The sequence below is a fragment of the Prionailurus bengalensis genome, chromosome D2, assembly GCF_016509475.1.
Source record: "Prionailurus bengalensis isolate Pbe53 chromosome D2, Fcat_Pben_1.1_paternal_pri, whole genome shotgun sequence".
Classification (NCBI taxonomy): Eukaryota; Metazoa; Chordata; class Mammalia; order Carnivora; family Felidae; genus Prionailurus; species Prionailurus bengalensis.
Genome location: NC_057351.1, coordinates 51,708,955 through 51,730,057, shown reverse-complemented (window position 1 = coordinate 51,730,057; position 21,103 = coordinate 51,708,955). Strand labels below are relative to the sequence as shown.

Below are 21,103 nucleotides of genomic sequence, written 5' to 3'. Positions count from 1 at the left end.
AGAGAGAATGTGTGCACGCTCAAGAGGGGGAGGGAGGGGGAGAAAGAGAGAATCCTGAGCAGGCTCTGCACTGTCAGCACAGAACCCGATGCGAGGCCTGAACCCACAAACCAGGAGATCATGACCTGAGCCAAAACCAAGAGTTGGACGCCTAACCAACTGAACCACCCAGGCGTTCCCTGAATGCTTATTCTAACCCCTCACAGTCACTAATTCAGCAATGAATGCTGTGTTTACTGAATGTCAATGGTCAAGACAACTATGTATTTTGTACCTTTACTCTCACAAAAACTTTTCAAGTGGAATTTTAAACAGAATTTTCTAATTTCTTCCATGTATTTGTAACAAACCTTTCCTTCAGTCTCTACAAGATCTCTAAAGCTCTGCTGTTTTCCCAGGTAGGGCTCAAGTCCATTACTGCTGGGTCAATGCATGGCAGTGTGAGTGTAGAGACTAAGAGCACTATTCTAGTTCTGGGTCTGGTCTGAATAACAATACCACCACCAGCATGCTAAACTCTGATAAAGACTTATCAGGTATGTAATGTGAATTACATTGTCTGAAGTACATTATCTACAGGAAGTATGGAGACTTTACAAAGAAGAATATTTCAGAGACTAAAGACTTACCAGAATAAAGACCATGACACACGCTTGACCAAAGCATCTCTGGACCACCCCAAGATGTCTTATAAACACTAAAAGATCAGGACAAGTAATGTATTGACTTGATACACTGAATGAGAGCTAAGGCTAAGCCAGCAAAATGAGAGACTGTCAGAAGACTGCCACGGGTTCCACTTTGCAAATGAGGTAGAATGTAGGTATAGAATCCTGGCTTCAAATGAAGACAAGGAAGGTGGTAACTTTATGTAGGCAAGAGACCCTGACGTGCTAGAGCAGACATAGTCATTGTGCGTCGTGACATTTCTCCTCCACGTGGGAGTGGATGATCCTTTGCGACTGCAGCTGTATGTATCAGAATGACCACAGACCAGAAGTGGCACAGAGTTACACACCTCTGCCACTTGGAGGCGGTGTGCCTGTTTCTGTCATTGTTTCCTGAGCCTTTCAATGCAGTCTTAATAACTGTGTCCCAGACACTATATGTTTAATGAACAAACACTGTCCGATTTCCTTTTTAACCTGCCTCTTTCATAAGTGACCCTTGTTATTCCAGTACTCCACCGTAATTTCTATCCTACCGGATTGGTATTATTCTAGTAGAGTCATGATGGCTGTCTACAACTGCAGGTTCTAGTTTCTCTTCATTTTTGATACTTTTGATATTGTATACTAACATTCCAGGGAGTCACAGGTTTTCTGCCTTTATCTCATACAATTTTGTCATCTATACTAGACATATCCCAGACTACCTCATATTTTAAACATTTTGCCCTAGTCCCTACCAGGAAAGTAAAGTGCATCCACTTTCAATCGATTCTATTCCAGAATTCCAGTGTAAAGTATTGCTTAGCTTCAGTCACCTACTTTTTAGAGGTAGTTTTTCCTTTTCAAGAGATGACCCCTACGCTGCCTACCATACATCCTTCCCTGAAAAGCTCTTCATTTTTGCTAGTCTTTTTCTTCAACTCCAGTTGTACAGCCAGGACTTCAATGACAGGATGTGTCTGTCCGCAGACAGGGTAAATCACACCCTTAGTTTAACAATTAAGTTAAAAATGCGGCCTTGATATTTAGAACAATTCACCTTTTCATACCTGGGACTTGGTACATGGGAAATGTTAACATCTGTTGAACAAATGCAATTTGCATTTTCTTTAAGTAATGTTCAGAAGAAATAAAGATATTATTCAATGCTGTTCTGTCAAGTGTTCTCAGTTACAACACTGTTTCCCAGTACTTTCACAGCCAAGTGCTAAAGAATTTAGCCATTTACATACAACAAAAAAAGAGAGTTACAACATTATTTTATGGGCACACCTCAATGCCTAGGCATTGCCTATTATATTATCATAAGACAGAAAGATATTCAAGTTTCTGATCTTTTAGACTCATAATTTTAGGGCTAGAATAACTTCAGAAGTAACTGAATACTTAAGAGAAATACTTCAGAGCTAAAGCAATTCCCAAACTTCTGAATAGCCCAGAAATTTTACTTAAGTTCACCTACTAACAGCAGAAGCTCAGTAAACTTAACAGTAGCAGCATTAAGACCTGATACCAGGTTTCACAAATTCTAATTACTGCTCTTCCTATTAAATGGACTCTCTCTCATAGATTTTAAATTATCATTTAGTGGGGCGCCTGGGTGGCGCAGTCGGTTAAGCGTCTGACTTCAGCCAGGTCACGATCTTGCGGTCCAGGAGTTCGAGCCCGGCGTCGGGCTCTGGGCTGATGGCTCAGAGCCTGGAGCCTGTTTCCGATTCTGTGTCTCCCTCTCTCTCTGCCCCTCCCCCGTTTATGCTCTGTCTCTCTCTGTCCCAAAAATAAATAAAAAAAAGTTGAAAAAAAAAATTATCATTTAGTAAGTTGAGCGCTGCCTTTATACCAACCATTAAATTGTTAGCACTGATTTAAAATGAAATACCTTGTTGTCCAGAGAGAAGTCTTTCAACTCCTTTGATTAGTTTGTGTCTATGTCCATAAGCATTGATTCCAATCTCCTTCAGCTCCTTGTGCCCCATCTCAACTAACACATCCAAGGTGATCTTACAAAAGAGGATGAAACTGTTTAGAAGACTTCTATTTGGTAGACATTCACATACTGGTGTTCTCACAATGTATTAGATTCAAACATTTACTTTAGATTTTTTTGAACAGCTTAGAAATGAAAGCAAACCAGTTGTTAAACAGAAACCGAAAAGTTGCAGCTAACTGAAGTTCAGTCATGCACTACCAAAAAATAGTGTTATTTTCATTTAACATAAGAACCTGAACCGAATTAAGCTGCGAAACAAAAATGTACTTTCAAGTTAATCACATTCAGGTATTCTATTTTGTCTTTTCCACTATCACTCCACAACCCACCGATTTATACAAGGCCTTCACTGGTTCCTCCAGACTCCAGACTATGCTAACTGGTACTTGTGCCTCAGGGTTCAAATTATTTCTTTACCCTCTAATATTTTATTTCCACTTTGTGAAACTGAGGACATTCTAAAGATCCTGTTTTATTTATACGTCTCCCATGAAACTTTTCCTGAGTAGTCCAGCTTGCAATAACCTTTTTTTCCCCTTTGAATTTCTAAAATCTATGCCCAAAACTTATTTCTTCATATGTTGTTAGAGCTCCATAAGTAGATCAAAAGTTCCTTAGGAGTACAAGTCTACACTAACTATGTTTTCTGAACCAAAAAAATAGAAAAAAAGAAAAAGAAAAAACGCCAGTATTCTGATGGCATAAATTGGGACTACTCTGGAAAAGCCCAGATACATACTTAGCATATCTATATACCTTCCCATAGTGGCTAGCGAAGTGTCAGACTCAGAGCAGGCAATGAGTGACACAACTGAACTAAACAAACCAAGCTCAAGGATAACTTATTTTAAGGGCTAAATAAGCTAAGCTTTCCATTTGGGAAAGCTATTTTACTATTACTACACCACAGTCCATTTTTCCATATATTTTTAAATTTCTTCTTTGATTTCCTGGTTGACCCATTCATTGTTGAATACATGTTGTCTAATCTCCATGTATTTATGGTCTTTCCAAAAATTTTCTTATGGTTGACCTGGTTTCAAAGCGCTGTGGTCAGAAAATACGCATGGTATGATTTCAATCTTTTTGCATTTGTTGAGGCCTGATGTTGTGACTTAATATGTGACCTATTCTGGCGCATGTCCCATGTGCACTTAAAAGAATGTGTATTTTCATTTGTTTCAATGTACTTCTTATTTCATGAGAGTCCATTTTTATGTGCTAATAAACTAAGCAGAAATTCCAAGATCAAGCCCAATTAGAAGAGTTAACTGATTTCCAGTCCCTTAAAAAAACATTCTCCTCTCCCCACAAACAGTTGAATGGTTTAAGGCACTTCAAGGATGTCCTAATTTTTTCTTGAGGTCTCACAGAACACCAAACCAAGCAAATCAATTCATTTACTCACCTGTTCTCTCTCAAATATATCCATCAGGTGCTCAAGCCCAAGATTCCTTACAAATTGAGTTATGCTAAAATCTACTGCTGGAACTGGAAGATAAAAAGTCCAGAACAAACAAACAGAATAAGGTATATCAACATTTTAGCAACAAGGTTATGTGGTATTACTATACACATCAAGAATGCAAAGACGAAGCAAAACATTGCATCAAAAATTGCAAAAAGAGAAAGCTACAAAATCTCAACATCATAGAAGAAACAGCCAATGGGGCACTTTCAGGTTAAAAAAAACATTTCATTTAAAAAAATTTATTTTTAACTGTATCTTTAAAATAAGTGCCCATACTGAAACTAGTGTGTCAATTATATTTCCACTCAAAAAGTTTCCTTATCTTTGAGGATATAAGCTACTTCACAAAAAAGTTTATGAAAACAAGTTCCACAATGTTACATAAGGTGAGATGAATTTTGACAGGTAAAAGGTAAAGAGAACAGCTTTATAGAGACCGCAAGTATGCTTTTTCTTTCCTTTAAAAAAAAAGATCTTCACAACTGGGTATTCTGATATGGAGTAAAGATATTTCCTAACTCTAATAATATACTGGACTAGGTAAAGGCATAACTACTCAAGCACAAGCCATCTAAACCTTTTGAAAGCATAATGTAAAGAAAACAATGAAAGACTAAAATGTTAAGGCTATGCTAATTAATCTGATACTAACAGTTGTATTTAAAACATGACTTGTTTGCATTCTAAATGACAACTAGGCGGCTACAATACAAGTTAGAAAGTTATTCTCACCCTCCTTTTTCTCCAAGCTAGAGGCACCCTCTGTTCCACTTGAACTAACTACTGAAGACAGTTCAGAAAAACTCCCAGATAAGTTGTCAAGACTGCTGGCTGCAGAAAGACTTGATGGGCTGGATGGACCTGAAGACAGAGCATCTCCGGTAGCTCCTGGGCTTCTCACACCATTGAGCACTTGAGGTTTATAACATGAAGGCAGAGCAGAAGGGGGCATGGCTGCTGTCAGGAGAGCGCTAACATCATCTGCCTAGTGTGTGTGTCAGAGAGAGATTAAATCTGTGATAAGCAAGTTTTAAAATTCTCCTGTACCCAACAGAATACATTAAAAAATATGACAAAAACTCAGATTTGCACTAGAACTGCATATAACATAAAAATGATTATTTTAAAAAGTAAAGCAAATAAGTGACATCCAGCTAAGCTGTTATTAAATATAAAACATAATTCAGAACATCTCTTCCAAGACACAGAGAATAAGAACAAACCTGTTAAATGTGGCTAAGCATAAAAAACCCTAACTTTCATACTATGATTTTCTGCAAAGCACTGAAATGAATTATAGTAACAGCAATTTTAATTTTTTTTAACGTTTATTTATTTTTGAGACAGAGACAGAGTGTGAACAGGGGAGGGGCAGAGAGAGAGGGAGACATAGAATCTGAGCTGTCAGCAGAGCCCGACGTGGGGCTCTTAGAACCCATGAACCATGAGATCGTGACCTAAGCCGAAGTCACATACTTAACCAACTGAACCACCCAGGCGCCCCTATAGTAACAGCAATTTTAAAAGGTAGGAATTTTTTAACACTATCGCAATTACTCTGAAAGAAGCAGTAAAACCCTGGATTGCGAGTAACTTGTTCTGTGAGCATTCCTCAAGATGAGCAGTACGTGATGCTGAACATCACATGATCAAAACGGAGCCAACGGTTCTTGAAATCCACTTTAATATACAAGTGCTCTGGATTATAAGCATGTTTCTGGAACGAATTATGCTCCTAAACCAAGGTTTTACTCTTATTCAATCTACATGGAACTTGAATCTACATGGTGTGTTTATATTTCCTGGAAAATATTCAGTGATACATCCTTAAAATTGAGTTATTTTTGGGGGGGAGAAAACAAAGATAACCATTTTAATCAAATCTACTAGTACGGGAAAAAATCCTCAAATTTACTAGTTTTAATTTGCTTAATTAGTGACATATATTATTTTTTTTCACAATGCTCAAGACACTAATAGCAAGAAGTAAATCAGTACTTGTTTTCATGGTTAATCACATTTATATTGCCTATTTTAATCCTTATCTTTTTTCTTCGCAAGTCTGAGGACTTCCACAGCACCCACATTTTAAAATAATATTAGCATCATCTATGGGGTGCTTTTTATGTATCTGCTATCATGCCTGGGACTTTAAGTACATTACTTTAATTCTCGTATTAACCAGACACACACACACACACACACACACTCTCTCTCTCTCTCTCTCCCCCTCCCTTTCTCTCTCTCTCTCTCTCTTTTTAAAAATTTTATTTTTAAGTAATCGCTACACCCAATGTGGGGCTCGAACTCACAACCTTCAGATTAAGAGCTGCATGCTCTTCTGACTGAGCTGGCCAGGCACCCCTTAACCAGACATTTCACCCCCATTATAGATGACATGACTGAGGCTTAGAGATTAGGCAAGGCGAAAGACCGTACAACTACAAGTGGTAGCCAGAATTCTAAGGCAAGTCTGTTAGGCTCTAAAGCCCACACCTGTTCTCTAGAGCACTTTGTTTCATGTCAATTATGTCTGGTGGACTAACAGATGGGTGGAATGAATTAGAAAAGTGCGTTCCCAAGGTAGTTTGGGATTGGAAAGACACTTCCCTGAAGAAATGTTACAAATATGGTTGGGCTGTCAGCCTGCTGAGAAAAATCTACTTAACTCCCAATGAAGCTGAACTGAATCAGCTTCTCAGTGTAACTTGTGACAGTGAAATCTCTCTCAGTAGAAAGCAATCTAAGGGACTGCTTTTCCTTTGTATCTCAACAAGAATTTCTTCTCTCTTTCCCTCCAGTGCCCTGGCCAATTTCCTCAGTGGTAGAGGTGAGAGAGGAGCCTGTGTCACACTGGCCAAAGAGGAAGTGGAGGCTACAACAGAGACTCCTACATGAGTTCCCCTGGGGGGGGGGGGGGGGGGGGACCACAACCCCAAAAACTTAAGGAACAAGCTTGTTTTATGAACACTTTTGGGGAAGTAAGCACGGAACCGGAACTCTGGGAACAGGCAGTGTGGGAGGAACTGGAATCCTGACAAGAAGCAGGCTTTGTGGCTGTAGCACTCTGAGGGCAATGAGGGGAAATTCATCAAGACCAGTGTCCTATGTGACCTTGCACAGTATGCCCCTTAACAGCCTTCACTGAGGGCCTGTATTTGGAAATTTTATTTCCAAATTAACGTAAGCAGCTATACCTCATACTTCTTTTTCCTATTTCCAAAAGCACTCAGGATACAACAGCTCATTGATAGTCCTATTATTTACATATTACATTTTAACACCAAAGAAATCCTATATTTAAACTGAGCTAAAAAAAGATTTTGCCACATTCACCATAAAGATATTTTATATGTACCAAGCAAACATTAAAAAGTTAAGAAAAGCACTGAGATTTTTCAAAGAGTCCATCACTTACTGAAACTAAATCTAAAGGCGTTTGTCCTTCCTGATTTTTAAGAGTAGGGTCGGCTCCGTGGGCCAACAACAAAGCACAAAGCTGTGTTCGTCCCTTTTGGGCTGCTTCATGCAAAGGTGTGAAAGCCCACTTGTCCGTAGCATTGACACACGCATTATACTTTATTAGTAAAGCTGCTACATCTACATGCTGTAAAAGAAAATACTCCTGTTACAGTCTGAAATGTTATCACATTTTAGTTCCTAAGAAGAAACTAGCTACATACTTATTTTTCCATATTTTCAAACCTACTCTGGAAATGAAAAAAAAAAAAAAAATCGTGTTTCTCCCCAACATCATAATTTATGGGTAGTTGATTAAAAATTACAGTAGACATTTTAATAACTTGAGAAATCAGAAAACATTTAAGAATTCTACACAGGACAGGAACTAAATAAATGAATGCGACTTAAACAACTTCTCATTTATCCAAGTGTTGTAACTGCTGAACATCAGTTTAGAAACCAGCAACCTTCCCCAATTATTCAAACTACACCTACTGAAAATGGTCAATACTAATTGTAATATTTAGGGCTGTTATAAACTCAGGAACAATGCACCTGAATCTCTATGGACTCTTAGGAGTACCAGTGGTTTTCCTGGTACCAACAAATAAACAAAATCATTAACATCTCACTGAAAATAAGAGGTGCTAAGGAAGATAATAAAATGAATGACAAATGTGCTGCATGTCACAGAGCAAGCTTACAACAGATTCAGAATTGAAACCTGGACATTATTTAATCTCTTTAGCCCTCATATTTATTCCTCTATAAAACGAAAAAGTCAAACTAAATGCCCTTTGAGAACTGCAATATTGATTTCCACTTTGAAAATTTTAGAGATTAAAAAAAAATTTTTTTAACATTTATTTTTGAGAGACAGAGTGTGAGTGGGGGAGGGGCAGAGAGAGAGAGAGAGAGAGAGAGAGAGAGAGAGAGAGAGTGAGAGAGAGAGGGAAAGAGAGAGAGAATCCAAAGCAGGCTCCAGGCTCTGAGCTGTCAGCACAGAGCCCAACTTGGGCTTGAATCCATGAACTGTGAGATCATGATCTGAGCCGAAGTCAGTCGCCTAACTGACTGAGCCATTCACGCGCCCTGAAAATTTTAGAGATTTTTTAAAGGTAATATAAAAGAACTTACCCCGTAAGATGCTGCATTATGTAAAGGAATAAGTCCTCCTTTGTCTTGGGCATTCACATCGGCTCCATGTTGCAACAAATACTCTGCAACTTCTAAATTATTATAACCAGCTAATTTAGAAAAGAATTAAAATTACTTCCACTTGTTAATATAAAAATTAAATCTACGTGTCTGTATATATCTGTATAAAAAGCATAGACATGCTTTGAAAAATAAAGCAAGTTTACAGAAATCTAAAATTCTCCACTAGAATATATTAAAACTTTATCTTATGAAAAAAACTGCCCACTGGTCTCAAGTTGGAAGCTTTCAGTGATATGCATTCCACAGCCTCTCAAAAGTTATACTGACTGATTTGCTAATATCTTTCCTTTTAAAACCTACCTAAGTCCCTGCCTTTATGGTTGTTATATACAACTTCCTGTACTCAGGTACATGGTCTCAAGGGCTACAAATAAAAGGCATTTAAGCATATAAAAGCCAAGTTAGAAACACAAGTGGCCAGCAGAATAGGAGACAGCACACCAGCATGGGTCTCAAGACTCCATTTTCCCGGAAGGCTGCAAAGACATGCTTTTTGTAGAGTGAGATCTTAGGGATATACACCTGTGCGTGTCTGATAGTAGAACCTAATGTTGCTAAAGCCATGAAGTGAAACTTAGTATTTTATAAATATACCATAACTTCTTAGCTGTCATACTGGGAACTGTTAGTTATCTTAGTACATAGTCTTATGGTAAAGTATATCTTATTTGACACACAATCATAGATTGAAAGCAAATTGGGAACTTTGCCAACATAAAACCAGGTATCACTTGAAACTTTAAAATAGTTCAAAATATCTTATTCACATTTATTTTTTTGTAGCTTTTATTCTTTTGCTAAAGGATTTAAAGCCAAAACATTTAAGATCAAGAAGGGAGAAACAAAACCACAGAACTACCATAAACTAAGTATTACAATGAATCCAAAAGTTCTCTCAGGTCTCAAGTTATAAAACTGCACAAGGAGGCAGAAATGTTTTGCATATACAACTTATTTACCACTTACAAAGACAACACAGATTTAAATAGTTATTGTTAAATGTTCTAGATAAGCTACCATAAAGATACAGAAGAGCTAATATAAATAAATATACACATCATAATTCAAATCGGATGTCACATCACATCCTGTCTTGTATGGATGAAAAACTCCTGATTACCAGTGGAAGTATAAAAGCTTTCTGTCATCATGTTAGCACTTGTGGTTATCACTACCAAAATTCTCTAAAGACATAGAGTAATTCTTTTCCTTGGACAGTGGGGTCCCAACTTACAGGTGGTGAAAGTTTAAAGGTAAAAATCACATATCACCAAAATTGTCTTAAAAAAATTTTTTTTAACGTTTATTTTTCGAGAGACAGAGAAAGACAGAACATGAGCAGGGGAAGGGCACAGAGAGAAGGAATCACAGAATCTGAAGCAAGCTCCAGGTTGTCAGCACAGAGCCCAACGTGGGGCTCAAACTCATGAACCACGAGATCATGACCGAAGCCGTAAGCTGGATGCTTAACCCAGTCGGAGCCACCCAGGCATCCCCCAAATTGTCTTTTAAATACTAAGAGCACACTCAGTTATTCACACTATGAGACTAACATAAACTGAGAGAGAGAGAGGAAAAAAAAATAAGAGTAGACATCCATCTCCCATTTTACACAAAGTGGCAGAAACACCTGCATTACTCTTTTCTCTGATTTATTTTTCTTTCTAAACTCTGTATATTTAGATAAACTTGTATGAGTCAAATTATGCCTTTAATGTGACACCAATGAAGCAACAGCGGTAAGTTCAGGGATTTTAACGGCCCGTTCCCTAGCATCTTCCACGCAGCTAAAGAAACCAGGCTGTACACCTGCACTAAAAAGCAATTGCACTGTGCCAATTTCATGAGTGAAAACTTGTAAAAATGTTATGTGCTTAACTGTCTCCCAAATTCCTATGTTGGAGCTCTAACCATCAGTACCTTAGAATGGGACTGTATTTGGAGATGAGGTCTTGAAAGAGGTAGTTATGTTAAAATGAGGCTGGTAGGGAAGGTCCTAATCCAACCTGGCTGGTGTCCTTATAAGAGGAGATTAGGACATACTGTGAGAGACACCAGGCATGTGCCCACAACAGAGAAAAGGCCATGTGACGACACAGTAAGAAGGTGGCCATCTGCAGCCCAAGGAGAGACTAATCCTGCCAACACCTTGATCTCCAGACTGTGAGAAAAAGTTTGTTGTTGAAGCCTCCAGTACCTTCCTATGGCAGGACTAACAAATACAACAAATTACTTTGGCAATAGGCTTACGTAACTTTTTAGTCTTAAGATTTTTTTCTGCTTGTGCTTAATAGCTACCCCAAGGGTGGAGAGCTTTAGCACGAGGAGGAAAGCTGGCTCAAGCAGGCTAATTTTTCAAGTTTATATGGCCAAAACTCAAACACCAAAGAGGATTTAAAAATTATAGTGACCGGCAGAGCCTCTTTCAATTGTTCTTACCGAATGAAACACACTAGCACTAAAGTGAACATGAAATACAGTTGCCCTGTACAAATATACTCAGGTATAACGGTGGTAAAAGACGACATCTGAGTTGCATCTTTTAAATTTACTTGCAGGAAATATTTTACTCCAATAAAATGAATCTTAGATGTCACCAGCTTAAAGGTATGCAACTTCATTCACTTACCTGCTAAATGTAAAGGTGTTGAATGTCGGCCTTGGGTATCACGGCAATTTACGTTATCAGGAGAAGACAACTTCTTTACTCTGGCTAAACAACCCTTCTTGGCAGCATCTAACAAAGCTGCGTCTCCCCGAAGCAGATCTTGGATGTCTGTATCTCCATCTTTAACAAGATCCAAAGGAGTATTTCCATCCCTGTTTTTCTTTGTAGGGTCCGCACCATGCTGGGCATGTGAAAAATAGACAAAGGGGTACTAGCTTAAGTTTGCCCTTAGTCAAGAAGAAAATAGTCAATGTAACTATACCAAAAAAAACCTATCCTATTTTATATGGAGAGACTCTACCTTAAAGATGAACATGGTTGTTATATTTGATTTAGTACACAGAAAATTATAATAAAAAGAATACAGAGGCAGTTAAATATTATTGGGCTTTAACAATGCAATTAAATTATTACTATTATTATTTTATTTTTTAAGTAGGCTCCACATCCAACTTGGGGCTTGAACTCACAACCCTGGGATCAAGAGTCGCATGCTCTACCAACTGAGCCACCCAGGGACCCCTATAATGCAATTTAATAAAAATTTTACATTACGTTCAAAATAAGGTAGTATTTCATTAACAACTGACTTTCATGTATGCTATTTTTAATTTTCACGAACACTGACATAAAGTATAGATTTAATTTAGTCATATGCTCTACTGACTGAGCCAGCCAAGTGCTCTAACTTTTGTTTTTAGTGTAAAATATCTACACTGGTACCTGTATTAAACCAGTACTATCACTTTTATTAGTGCCAAATAAATCTGGCTTATAAATTACACAATCCATCAAATGTCTTGAGGCTAAAGTACTATATAGAAAAAATTAAGACAATCATCAGAGAACTGTTACATGAAGATAGCTGACTTTATATAATAAACCTGTGTGTGGTAAACATCCTAGCAGATTAAGATATACAAGTGTTCATGACATTTATTCTGAAACTGAGGTAGAGAATTAGCTGTTTCATACTCCTTTACAAGTTTAAGTTTATATTAAAAGTTATTAGAAATATAAACATATTCTATGTAATTAAACCCAGTCCATAGTAAGTAAATATACCTGGAGTAGGAGTTTGCAAATTTCATACTTTCCTTTTGCTGCAGCTTCATGTAAAGGTGTAAATTTCCATAAATCAGCTACATTAACTACTGCTCCATGCTTAACAAGAAGTTCTGCAACTTCATAATGTCCATAAGAACATGCATTGTGCAAAGGTACAAGGCCTCTGAAATGAAAAATTACATAAGGAATGCAACACAAAGATATATATATATATTTAATTTTTATTAAAAAAATCTTTTAAAAAGCTTATTTATTTTAATATGAAGTTTATTGTCAAGTTGGTTTCCATACAACACCCAGTGCTCATCCCAACAGGTGCCCTCCTCAATGCCCATCGCCCACTTTCCCCTCCCTTCCACCCCCCATCAACCCTCAGTTTATTCTCAGTTTTGAAGAGTCTCTTATGGTTTGCCTTAAATGCTTATTTTTGAGAGAGTGAGCGAGAGGGAAAGCGAGCGCATGCACAAGCAGGGGAGGAGCAGAGAGAGAGGGAGACACAGAATCCAAAGCAGGCTCCGGGCTCCGAGTTGTCAGCACAGAGCCTGACACAGGGTTCGAACTTGTGAACCATGAGATCATGACGTGAGCTAAAAGCAGACGCTCAACTGACTGAGCCACTCAGGCACTATTTATTTATCTTTCGATATTTATTTATTTTGAGAGAGAGAGAGAGAGAGAGCGCGCAAGCAGGGGAGGGACAGAGAATCTGAAGCAGGCTCCTTGCTGTTGGCACAAAGCCTATGCGGGGCTCAAGCCCACGAACTTTGAGATCGTGACCTGAGCCGAAGTCGGACACTCAACCAGTGGCACCACCCAGGCGCCCCCACAAAGACAGATTTAACTTAGAATTACATATAACTGATATATTTCTTTTTATTATTTTTAAAAATTTTTAAACTTTTTTTTTGAGAGAGAGAGAGCGTGTGCGCACGCATGAGTGGGGGAGGAGCAGAGAGAGAGGAGACACAGAATCCAAAGCAGGCTCCAGGCTCTGAGCTGTCAGCACAGAGCTCAACGCGGGGCTCGAACTCACAGACCGTGAGATCATGACCTGAGCCGAAGTCAGACGCTCAACTGATTGAGTCACCCAGGCACCCCTGACATATTTCTTGAACTGCATAAGAGATTACACTGCTTATTATTATTTTATAGAACCTAAATATTTTGAAAACAGAAATGGAATTATTTTTGGAGGGTCTGGGAGGAAATTTAAAAAATTTTTTAAATTGCAGAGAATATAACAAACACCTGTAGACTATCTAGAATTGAGAACTGTATACTTCTGAAGAAAAATACACAGGAAGAATTCAAATATCCTCAATGCATACTGAAAAATTCACTATATTAAAAATCAAACACACTCATCTCCTTAGTCATTATAAGATTACAAAGCATTATACAAATAAGGCTTTATATAAATGCTAACCATTATAAAATCTATTTACTTACTTATTTTTAGAGAGAGAGAGAGAAGAGTGTGCGAGCAGGGGAGGGGCAGAGGGAGAGAGAATCTGGACATGGGGCTTGATGCCAGAATCCTAGGACCATGACCCGAGCCCAAATCAAGAGACAGACGCTCAACCGACTGAACCACCCAGGCGCCCCAGATCCCTCGTAAAATCTTAACTGAAATTAAGAAGCTACATTTAAGCCAGTGTTAGGTAACAGACTTCTCTGAAAATAAAAGCGCTACCAACCCAACTATCCGAAAAAGATTTTCAAAAAAAATTTTTTTCACACTTTCCTAGAAAGGTCAGATAAAGGAAAAGAGGCCACAGCAATTCTTGGTACTTGCCCTTTATCTTTAGCATGCACATCAGCTCCGTGTTGCAGCAGATACTCCACCACAGACACCCTATTGTAGCCAGCTGCAAAATGGAGTGGTGTAGACTGACGCCCTTCAATGTCTCTGCAGTTGACACTCTGAACAGTGCACAATTTCTGTAGGATGGAACACAGTACACATATGATGCTGACTATCCTGACTTGTTTTCATTAGTTTAGTAGAAATTTCAAATGTCTGATTTATTTTCTTGTCTCATTAAATCAATATTCTCAGAAACTACTTATTTTCTTTTTTTAAATTTACTTACTTATTTTGAGAGAGAGCTGGGGAGGGGCAGTTAGAAAGGCAGAGAGAGAATCCCAAGCTCTGCACTGTCAGCGCAGAGCCCCACACAGGGCTCAATCTCACGACCCTGGGATCATAGCCTGAGATATTAAGAGTTGGACACCCAACTGACTGAGCCACCCATACACCCCATTATTTTACCTTGTCATTTACAGGGAATTATATTCTTATTTTACCTTGTCATTTATAGGGAATCCATCCCTCTGGTCTTCTCATCTATGCCTAAAGATGAGGCTAAAGCTAGTGGGTAAATTTTATCATTATCACTACTACTATTTACACAAAGGTAATCTAAAGTACCAATTATCAGCAATCGTTCATGGCAAATATACGTAGAGGTAGACCGGGTCACAGAAGTATTGGCATCACCTGGGGTTTGTTATAAATGCAGAATCTCAGACCCTCATCTATGGAGCCAGAGCCTGCATTTTAACAAAATCCCGAGATGATCTGTAAGCACACTACAGTCTGTAGTGCTACAAGTTCTAGAAGTACTGCTCTAGACAGGGGTTCTCAAATTTTCATGCATACTGGATCCTATCTCCAGATTTTCTAATTCAGTGTGTCTGGGGTGAGGCCTGAGAACCTGCATTTCTAACAAGTTCCCAGGTGATGCTTGTAGTCAAGGAACTACACTTATAATCCTCGGGAAAATTAAGAAAAGAGTCAAATAATTTTTTTGCGTTCTTTGCTTTAGATGAGGAAGCCTAAATGAGAAAAGCTGTAAGAATAACATTTTTATTCATGCTTGTAGGAAAAGTACAAATGTTTGGGGGGAAAAAAGAAACATAATAAATTGTGGTGCTTAAAAAAAGTCCAAAGAATATCAATATTAGTAAAAACTCTTACTTTTTTACTATCTTACCTTAAAAGCAGGGATAACTTAAGCCTAATAAACCAAAGTAGGTAGCTATCCATGGGTTTAACTTCAGGGGGTTTAATCAGAGGACTGATAAAGCTTTTTTACACTTTCAAGCAAGAGGTTGACAGATCTACAGATTCAGTGTTGCATTTGAGACAGTATTTCATGGCTTTGAAAAATGAATATTTTTAATACATGTGCCATGTGCTGCTAGTTTGGGTAGTTATCACCAGCCACTTTACTCCCTACCTCTCGGTTTAGTTTTGTATACTCTGAGACAAGTTTTCTAACACCTAGGAAGAAATATCTAGCCTGATGTATTTAAACAAACACAACTGAACACATAATTGAATGTTCATTGGGTAATATGCACATGTCACTGTCCCAGTGATTCACACCAAGTCCCCTGTCTACGGACAGATAAGGACTAGGAAGGCTGTGGAAATAAATTACCATCAGGTGATTTTAAAAGCAGAGATTAAGTGAAGACGGCCTAATTCTTATTCCCAGAGAATGAGAAAGGAAGGGCTCTCCTCAATCCAATGGCATTATTTTGTTCTCTAAGTCCAATTCCTGCCCCCATCTCTTCTCTTTATCTCTTGCTCTGGACTCCTTTTATCTTTACAAAAACAAAGTCTAGTCTCCACTATTATATATACTGGATATAGCTTTATGCTCTTGAATATATGTAAGTGAATGAATAACAATTTTTTTAATGTTTATTTTTGAGAGAGAGAGAGAGAGAGAATGCGCGAGCGAGCATGAGTGGGCGAGGGGCAGAGAGAGGGATACACAGAATCCAAAGCAGGCTCCGGGCTCCAAGCTGTCAGCACAGAGCCCAACGTGGGGCTTGAACTCACAAACTGTGAGATCATGACCTGAGCTGAAGTTGGACACTTAACTGACTGAATCACCCAGGCGCCCCAAGTGTTTAAAATTAACCCAGCACCCTCACCCCCACTCAAATCAGCTGGTAGCCCTTTAACTAGTTGACTTTAATTTTTTTTTAAAGTTTATTTATTTATTCTGAGAGAATGAGTGAGCAAGAGCACATGCACAGGGGAGGGGCAGAGAGAGAGAGAGGGAGACAGAGAATCCCGAACAGGCCCCATGCTGTCAGAGCAGAGCCTGACTCAGGGCTTGATCCCACAAACCTGTGAGATCATGACCTGAGCCAAAATCAAGAGTCAATGCTTACCTGACTAAGTCACTCAGGAGCCCCGCCTTTAATTTTTTTAAGTGTTTATTTATTTTGAGACAGAGAGAGAGAGAGAGAGAGAGCACGCGAGAGCCAGTGCGAGCAGAAGGGCAGAGAGGGGGAGAGAGACAGAGAATCCCAAGTAGGCTCTGTGCCACCAGTGCAGAGGCTGGTGTGGGGCAGGGCTTATACTCACAAACTGTGAGATCGTGACCTGAGCTGAAACCAAGAGCTGGATGCTTAACTGACTAATCACCCAGGCACCTTGCTTTTACTTTTTAAATCACTTTTCCAGAAAAAAAAAGAACCAGCTCACTACTTTTAACTCAAGTGACTTGTTTTTCTATAAGTCAGCAGTATTCAGTAATAGAAACCAAATCCTCCTTTCCGTATCTTATTTAACCTCCTACTTAAATGAATGAGAATGTAAATATAAAACATACCAAACAATAAGACTGCATTATAGTGGTGTTTTTTTTCTTTGAAAAATGAAATTATTTAAAAAATAAAATCTAAAGTTACTTGGAGATGATTATACTACTATCTACCCACATAAAGCAGCAGGAAAAGATTACATGCACATTTAAATCAACTTTCAGAGGTCTCTTTTATATTTAAAAGGACAGTGAACAAGTTTCCTTAGAGCTCAAGTTCAGATGACACCAACATATTTCATTCTCAGGAAATCTTTGTGTGGTGAGTCTGTTCAGGATTGAGGACACAAAAGAAATACAGTGAAATTGTTTTATTTGGCTACTTCTGTCACACATCAACAAATTTAGTTTATAAAACTTATTACCTATCACTGTTCCCTCAAATAGGACCAGCACTGTTTTTGAAAAAGTCTGAGGGCAACAGTGAAAAAATAACACCCATTGCATTACTGAAGAATTATTTAATTCATAAAACATGTTAATTTTAACCTATATTAGGTGAATTGAAAAATAGTCTTGCTCTTTCAGAATGTTAGGCTCTGAGTTATTTACTGGGATATACCATTTCTGTAGGTAACAGAAATATCTGGTACAGGCATTCAACTACTACCTATGACTCTATGGTAAAAAGTAAAGCAAAATGTGAAGAAGGGTAATTCAACAGAGGATAACCACAGGAGATGGGCCGCGTACGAACTGAAGCTGGCTAGATGAACTGAAGATTACTAGGAGACCGTGGATCCGAAAAGTGACAACACAGTGGTAGAAAAGGGCAAAGAAATGAAACCAGAAGAAATACGTAGACACGGTGACACACTGTTTAGTTCTTTTTCCCATTCCTGTTTTATGAGTCATGTAAACAATGGACAATAATTTGTTATCTTATTCTTTTAAAGGGACAAATGAATAGGTGCTTTAAACAAAATGTACTTCCATAAACATGCAGTTTACTTAAGTTTGTGATTGTGAGGTATTTACTGAGATGAATGTGAAACTAAAGTTTTTCATTGCACAATGATCCTTACTTGGAGAGAAGAACTAGATTATCATTATTTACCTTTTTTTTTTTTAAAGGGTTTTGTCTTTTTTAATTTGAGAGAGACTGTGAGTGGGGGAGGAGCAGAGAGAGATGGAGAGTGGGAATCTCTGTGCCGTCAGCTCAATTTCGTGAACTGTGAGATCACGACCTGAGCTGGAATCAAGAGCTGGACGCTTAACCGACTGAGCCACCCAGGCGTCCCTCATTATTTACCTTTTAAAACAAGGCACATATACATAACTAGGCTCTTCATTACAACAGTATAGATACATTAAACACCGTGAAAATAAAACCCAAAAGTTAACAAAAACACAAGATCATATCTTACTTTTACAGTTTCTACATCGCCAGCCTTTGCAGCTTCCAGCAATTGTCTGTCTGCCTCTGAATTGCCTAATGGGATGCCCTCTAAAAACAGAGAAAGAAAGAGTGATTAGCTCTTATTTAGAAGGTAGGACCAAGCTTTAAGGGAGGCATCTTATCTCAAAGTAAAGTTCTTTTTGCAGTTTGGTAGATTACATAATAAATCTCCAAGGTAGTAGGGGAAAACCATTAAGACACTGTTAAAGGGGCGCCTGGGTGGCGCAGTCGGTTAAGCGTCCGACTTCAGCCAGGTCATGATCTCGCGGTCCGTGAGTTCGAGCCCCGCGTCGGGCTCTGGGCTGATGGCTCAGAGCCTGGAGCCTGTTTCCGATTCTGTGTCTCCCTCTCTGCCCCTCCCCCGTTCATGCTCTGTCTCTCTCTGTCCCAAAAAAAATAAATAAACGTTGAAAAAAAAATTTAAAAAAAAAAAAAAAAAAAAAAAAAAAAGACACTGTTAAAAACTTTCTCGAGACAAAAAAAGAATTTTGGGAAACATTAAACATATAAACAGGCAAAATGTTTATATACATATAAACAGGCAAAATGTATGTAAATGTGAATAACAACTATAAACTGTGATTTAAACAATATAACGGAATGTAAAATAGATGAAAGATGGCATATTCTACAACCAAGGCCACTGGATGGTGGAAAAGCTTTACATTAGGAGAGCAATGGCCAGAGATCTAACCACGGTTCTGCCTTTAACTAGCTATCTGAACTGGGGTGAAGGGCCTCAGATTTTTTCAGTTCTAAAAAGAGAAAAGATCGACTAGAAGATAACTAAAGTCATCTTCAGGTCTGAAATTTTGGTTTATAGCTCACTTAAAATCTCATAGAAAAGAAAGAAAACATGTACTTTGTATCTTAGAACAAAAATTCCAATGGATTGAAGACTGAAGGATAAAAAATTAAACCTTAAAAATACTCAAAGACAATCTAAGTGAATATTTTTATACCTGGAGTAAAAAAGCATCTTAGAGTAGTACACCAAGGCAGGACCCAAATCAATTAGGAAAAATATGTCAGGCAATACCATAACATTAAAATTATGAAGGCAAGGGGCGCCTGGGTGGCTCAGTCGGTTAGGCGGCCGACTTCGGCTCAGGTCACGATCTCGCGGTCCGTGAGTTCAAGCCCTGCGTCAGGCTTTGTGCTGACAGCTCATAGCCTGGAGCCTGTTTCAGATTCTGTGTCTCCCTCTCTCTGACCCTCCCCCGTTCATGCTCTGTCTCTCTCTGTCTCAAAAATAAATAAACGTTAAAAAAAAAAATAAAAAGAATAAAAATAAAAAAAATAAAATTATGAAGGCAAATAAAAAAAAAAAGGAAAAAATACTGCAACCTGTATCTTAGAAATGCAAATTAAAATACTGCAATACTAGATTTTTCTTTTTTATCCATTAGTGGCAGGGTGGAAATGGGGGAGGCTACCCTGACAATATTTCTATATTTTGCATTAAAAAAAAGCATCTATTACTTCTGAAATTCACACACATTCACCCAACAAAAAGATTAAGAATCATACTAGCGCTGACAAACAGGTCTTGTCATACACTGTCAGTAGGAGTATAAAATGGTACTTAAAAACCTTTCTAGAAGATGATTCAACAATTACATGTTATCCTTTGACCTGGAAATTCTACTTTGATAATTTAAGAAACTCGCTGGAAAGGTAAGAAATCGCTTAGCACAAAACTAGCAAGACTATAAATGTCCGTCACTATGCAAGTGAATAGGACCAGTGTTATAACCCCAAACCTGACGCCAGAACAAACATATCGTATACGGGGAACTAAAGAGAATCTTCAAAGAATCTTGTAGTTAGTTCAGCTTTGGCAGTTTCCAGGAGGTTTTACCAACCTGCCTTCATCTATTCAGTGTTTTTCTCAAAAGCTGGTTTCTAAGACCACAGGCATAAGGATCATCAAAAGTGACTGTTAAAGATATAAGAGGCTTGATCTGTTAGATTTCTTCTCATTTGAGCCCTGAGATGTCAAAGTCACTTTCAAATTTATTGGACCAGATTTTTAGGCTGAAACGTATAACCTAGGCAAAATGTAGATATTTGATCTAAATATTTAAAAATGTAATGAATATGCAGGTATTCAATAAATGTTTTAGTAAGTCAAATAGCTGGTTACCTGGTACAAATTCTACATGCCTCATATATGAAGGAGATAATAAAACAGTGAAGCGGTAGGGCAAGTCTTTAGAGTATTATTTATCATTATGGATCAACTAAGAGACACCTCCCTTTTTATGTTTTCCTTTCTTTAAAGAAATAGCAACTATTATAGCTCACTCTTAAACGTTTTCTAGATAAAAACTTAAGAGAAACTGGGCAGAAAACACTATTGGAAAATCATAACTAAGACTTCATGACATCTGGAGCACTGAGTAGAAATAGTTATGAAATAACAGCCAAATTCTACATTTTCTTTTTACTACCAACTCCCATGTAATATGTGAAAAAATTTAAAGGATAATTTTATTTTTATTATTGTTTTTTAACATATATTTATT

At 38.0% G+C, this 21,103-nt stretch overlaps 1 protein-coding gene across 3 annotated transcripts in view; it reads right to left on the bottom strand.

Moving 5' to 3' along the window:
* TNKS2 (tankyrase 2) overlaps nucleotides 1-21,103 on the bottom strand; it is a 68,326-nt gene that overhangs the window by 12,793 nt on the left and 34,430 nt on the right. For 2 of the 3 annotated variants that reach the window (XM_043596967.1, XM_043596969.1), the window contains 9 exons: nucleotides 18,544-18,623; nucleotides 14,347-14,492; nucleotides 12,549-12,714; nucleotides 11,445-11,664; nucleotides 8,732-8,841; nucleotides 7,551-7,739; nucleotides 4,865-5,117; nucleotides 4,070-4,152; nucleotides 2,551-2,671 (listed from right to left, as the gene is read on the bottom strand). In XM_043596967.1, coding sequence (XP_043452902.1) covers nucleotides 2,551-2,671; nucleotides 4,070-4,152; nucleotides 4,865-5,117; nucleotides 7,551-7,739; nucleotides 8,732-8,841; nucleotides 11,445-11,664; nucleotides 12,549-12,714; nucleotides 14,347-14,492; nucleotides 18,544-18,623 — 1,368 coding nt within the window. The remainder of the gene's footprint in view (nucleotides 1-2,550; nucleotides 2,672-4,069; nucleotides 4,153-4,864; nucleotides 5,118-7,550; nucleotides 7,740-8,731; nucleotides 8,842-11,444; nucleotides 11,665-12,548; nucleotides 12,715-14,346; nucleotides 14,493-18,543; nucleotides 18,624-21,103) is intronic. The other variant, XM_043596968.1, reaches the window with a different exon arrangement.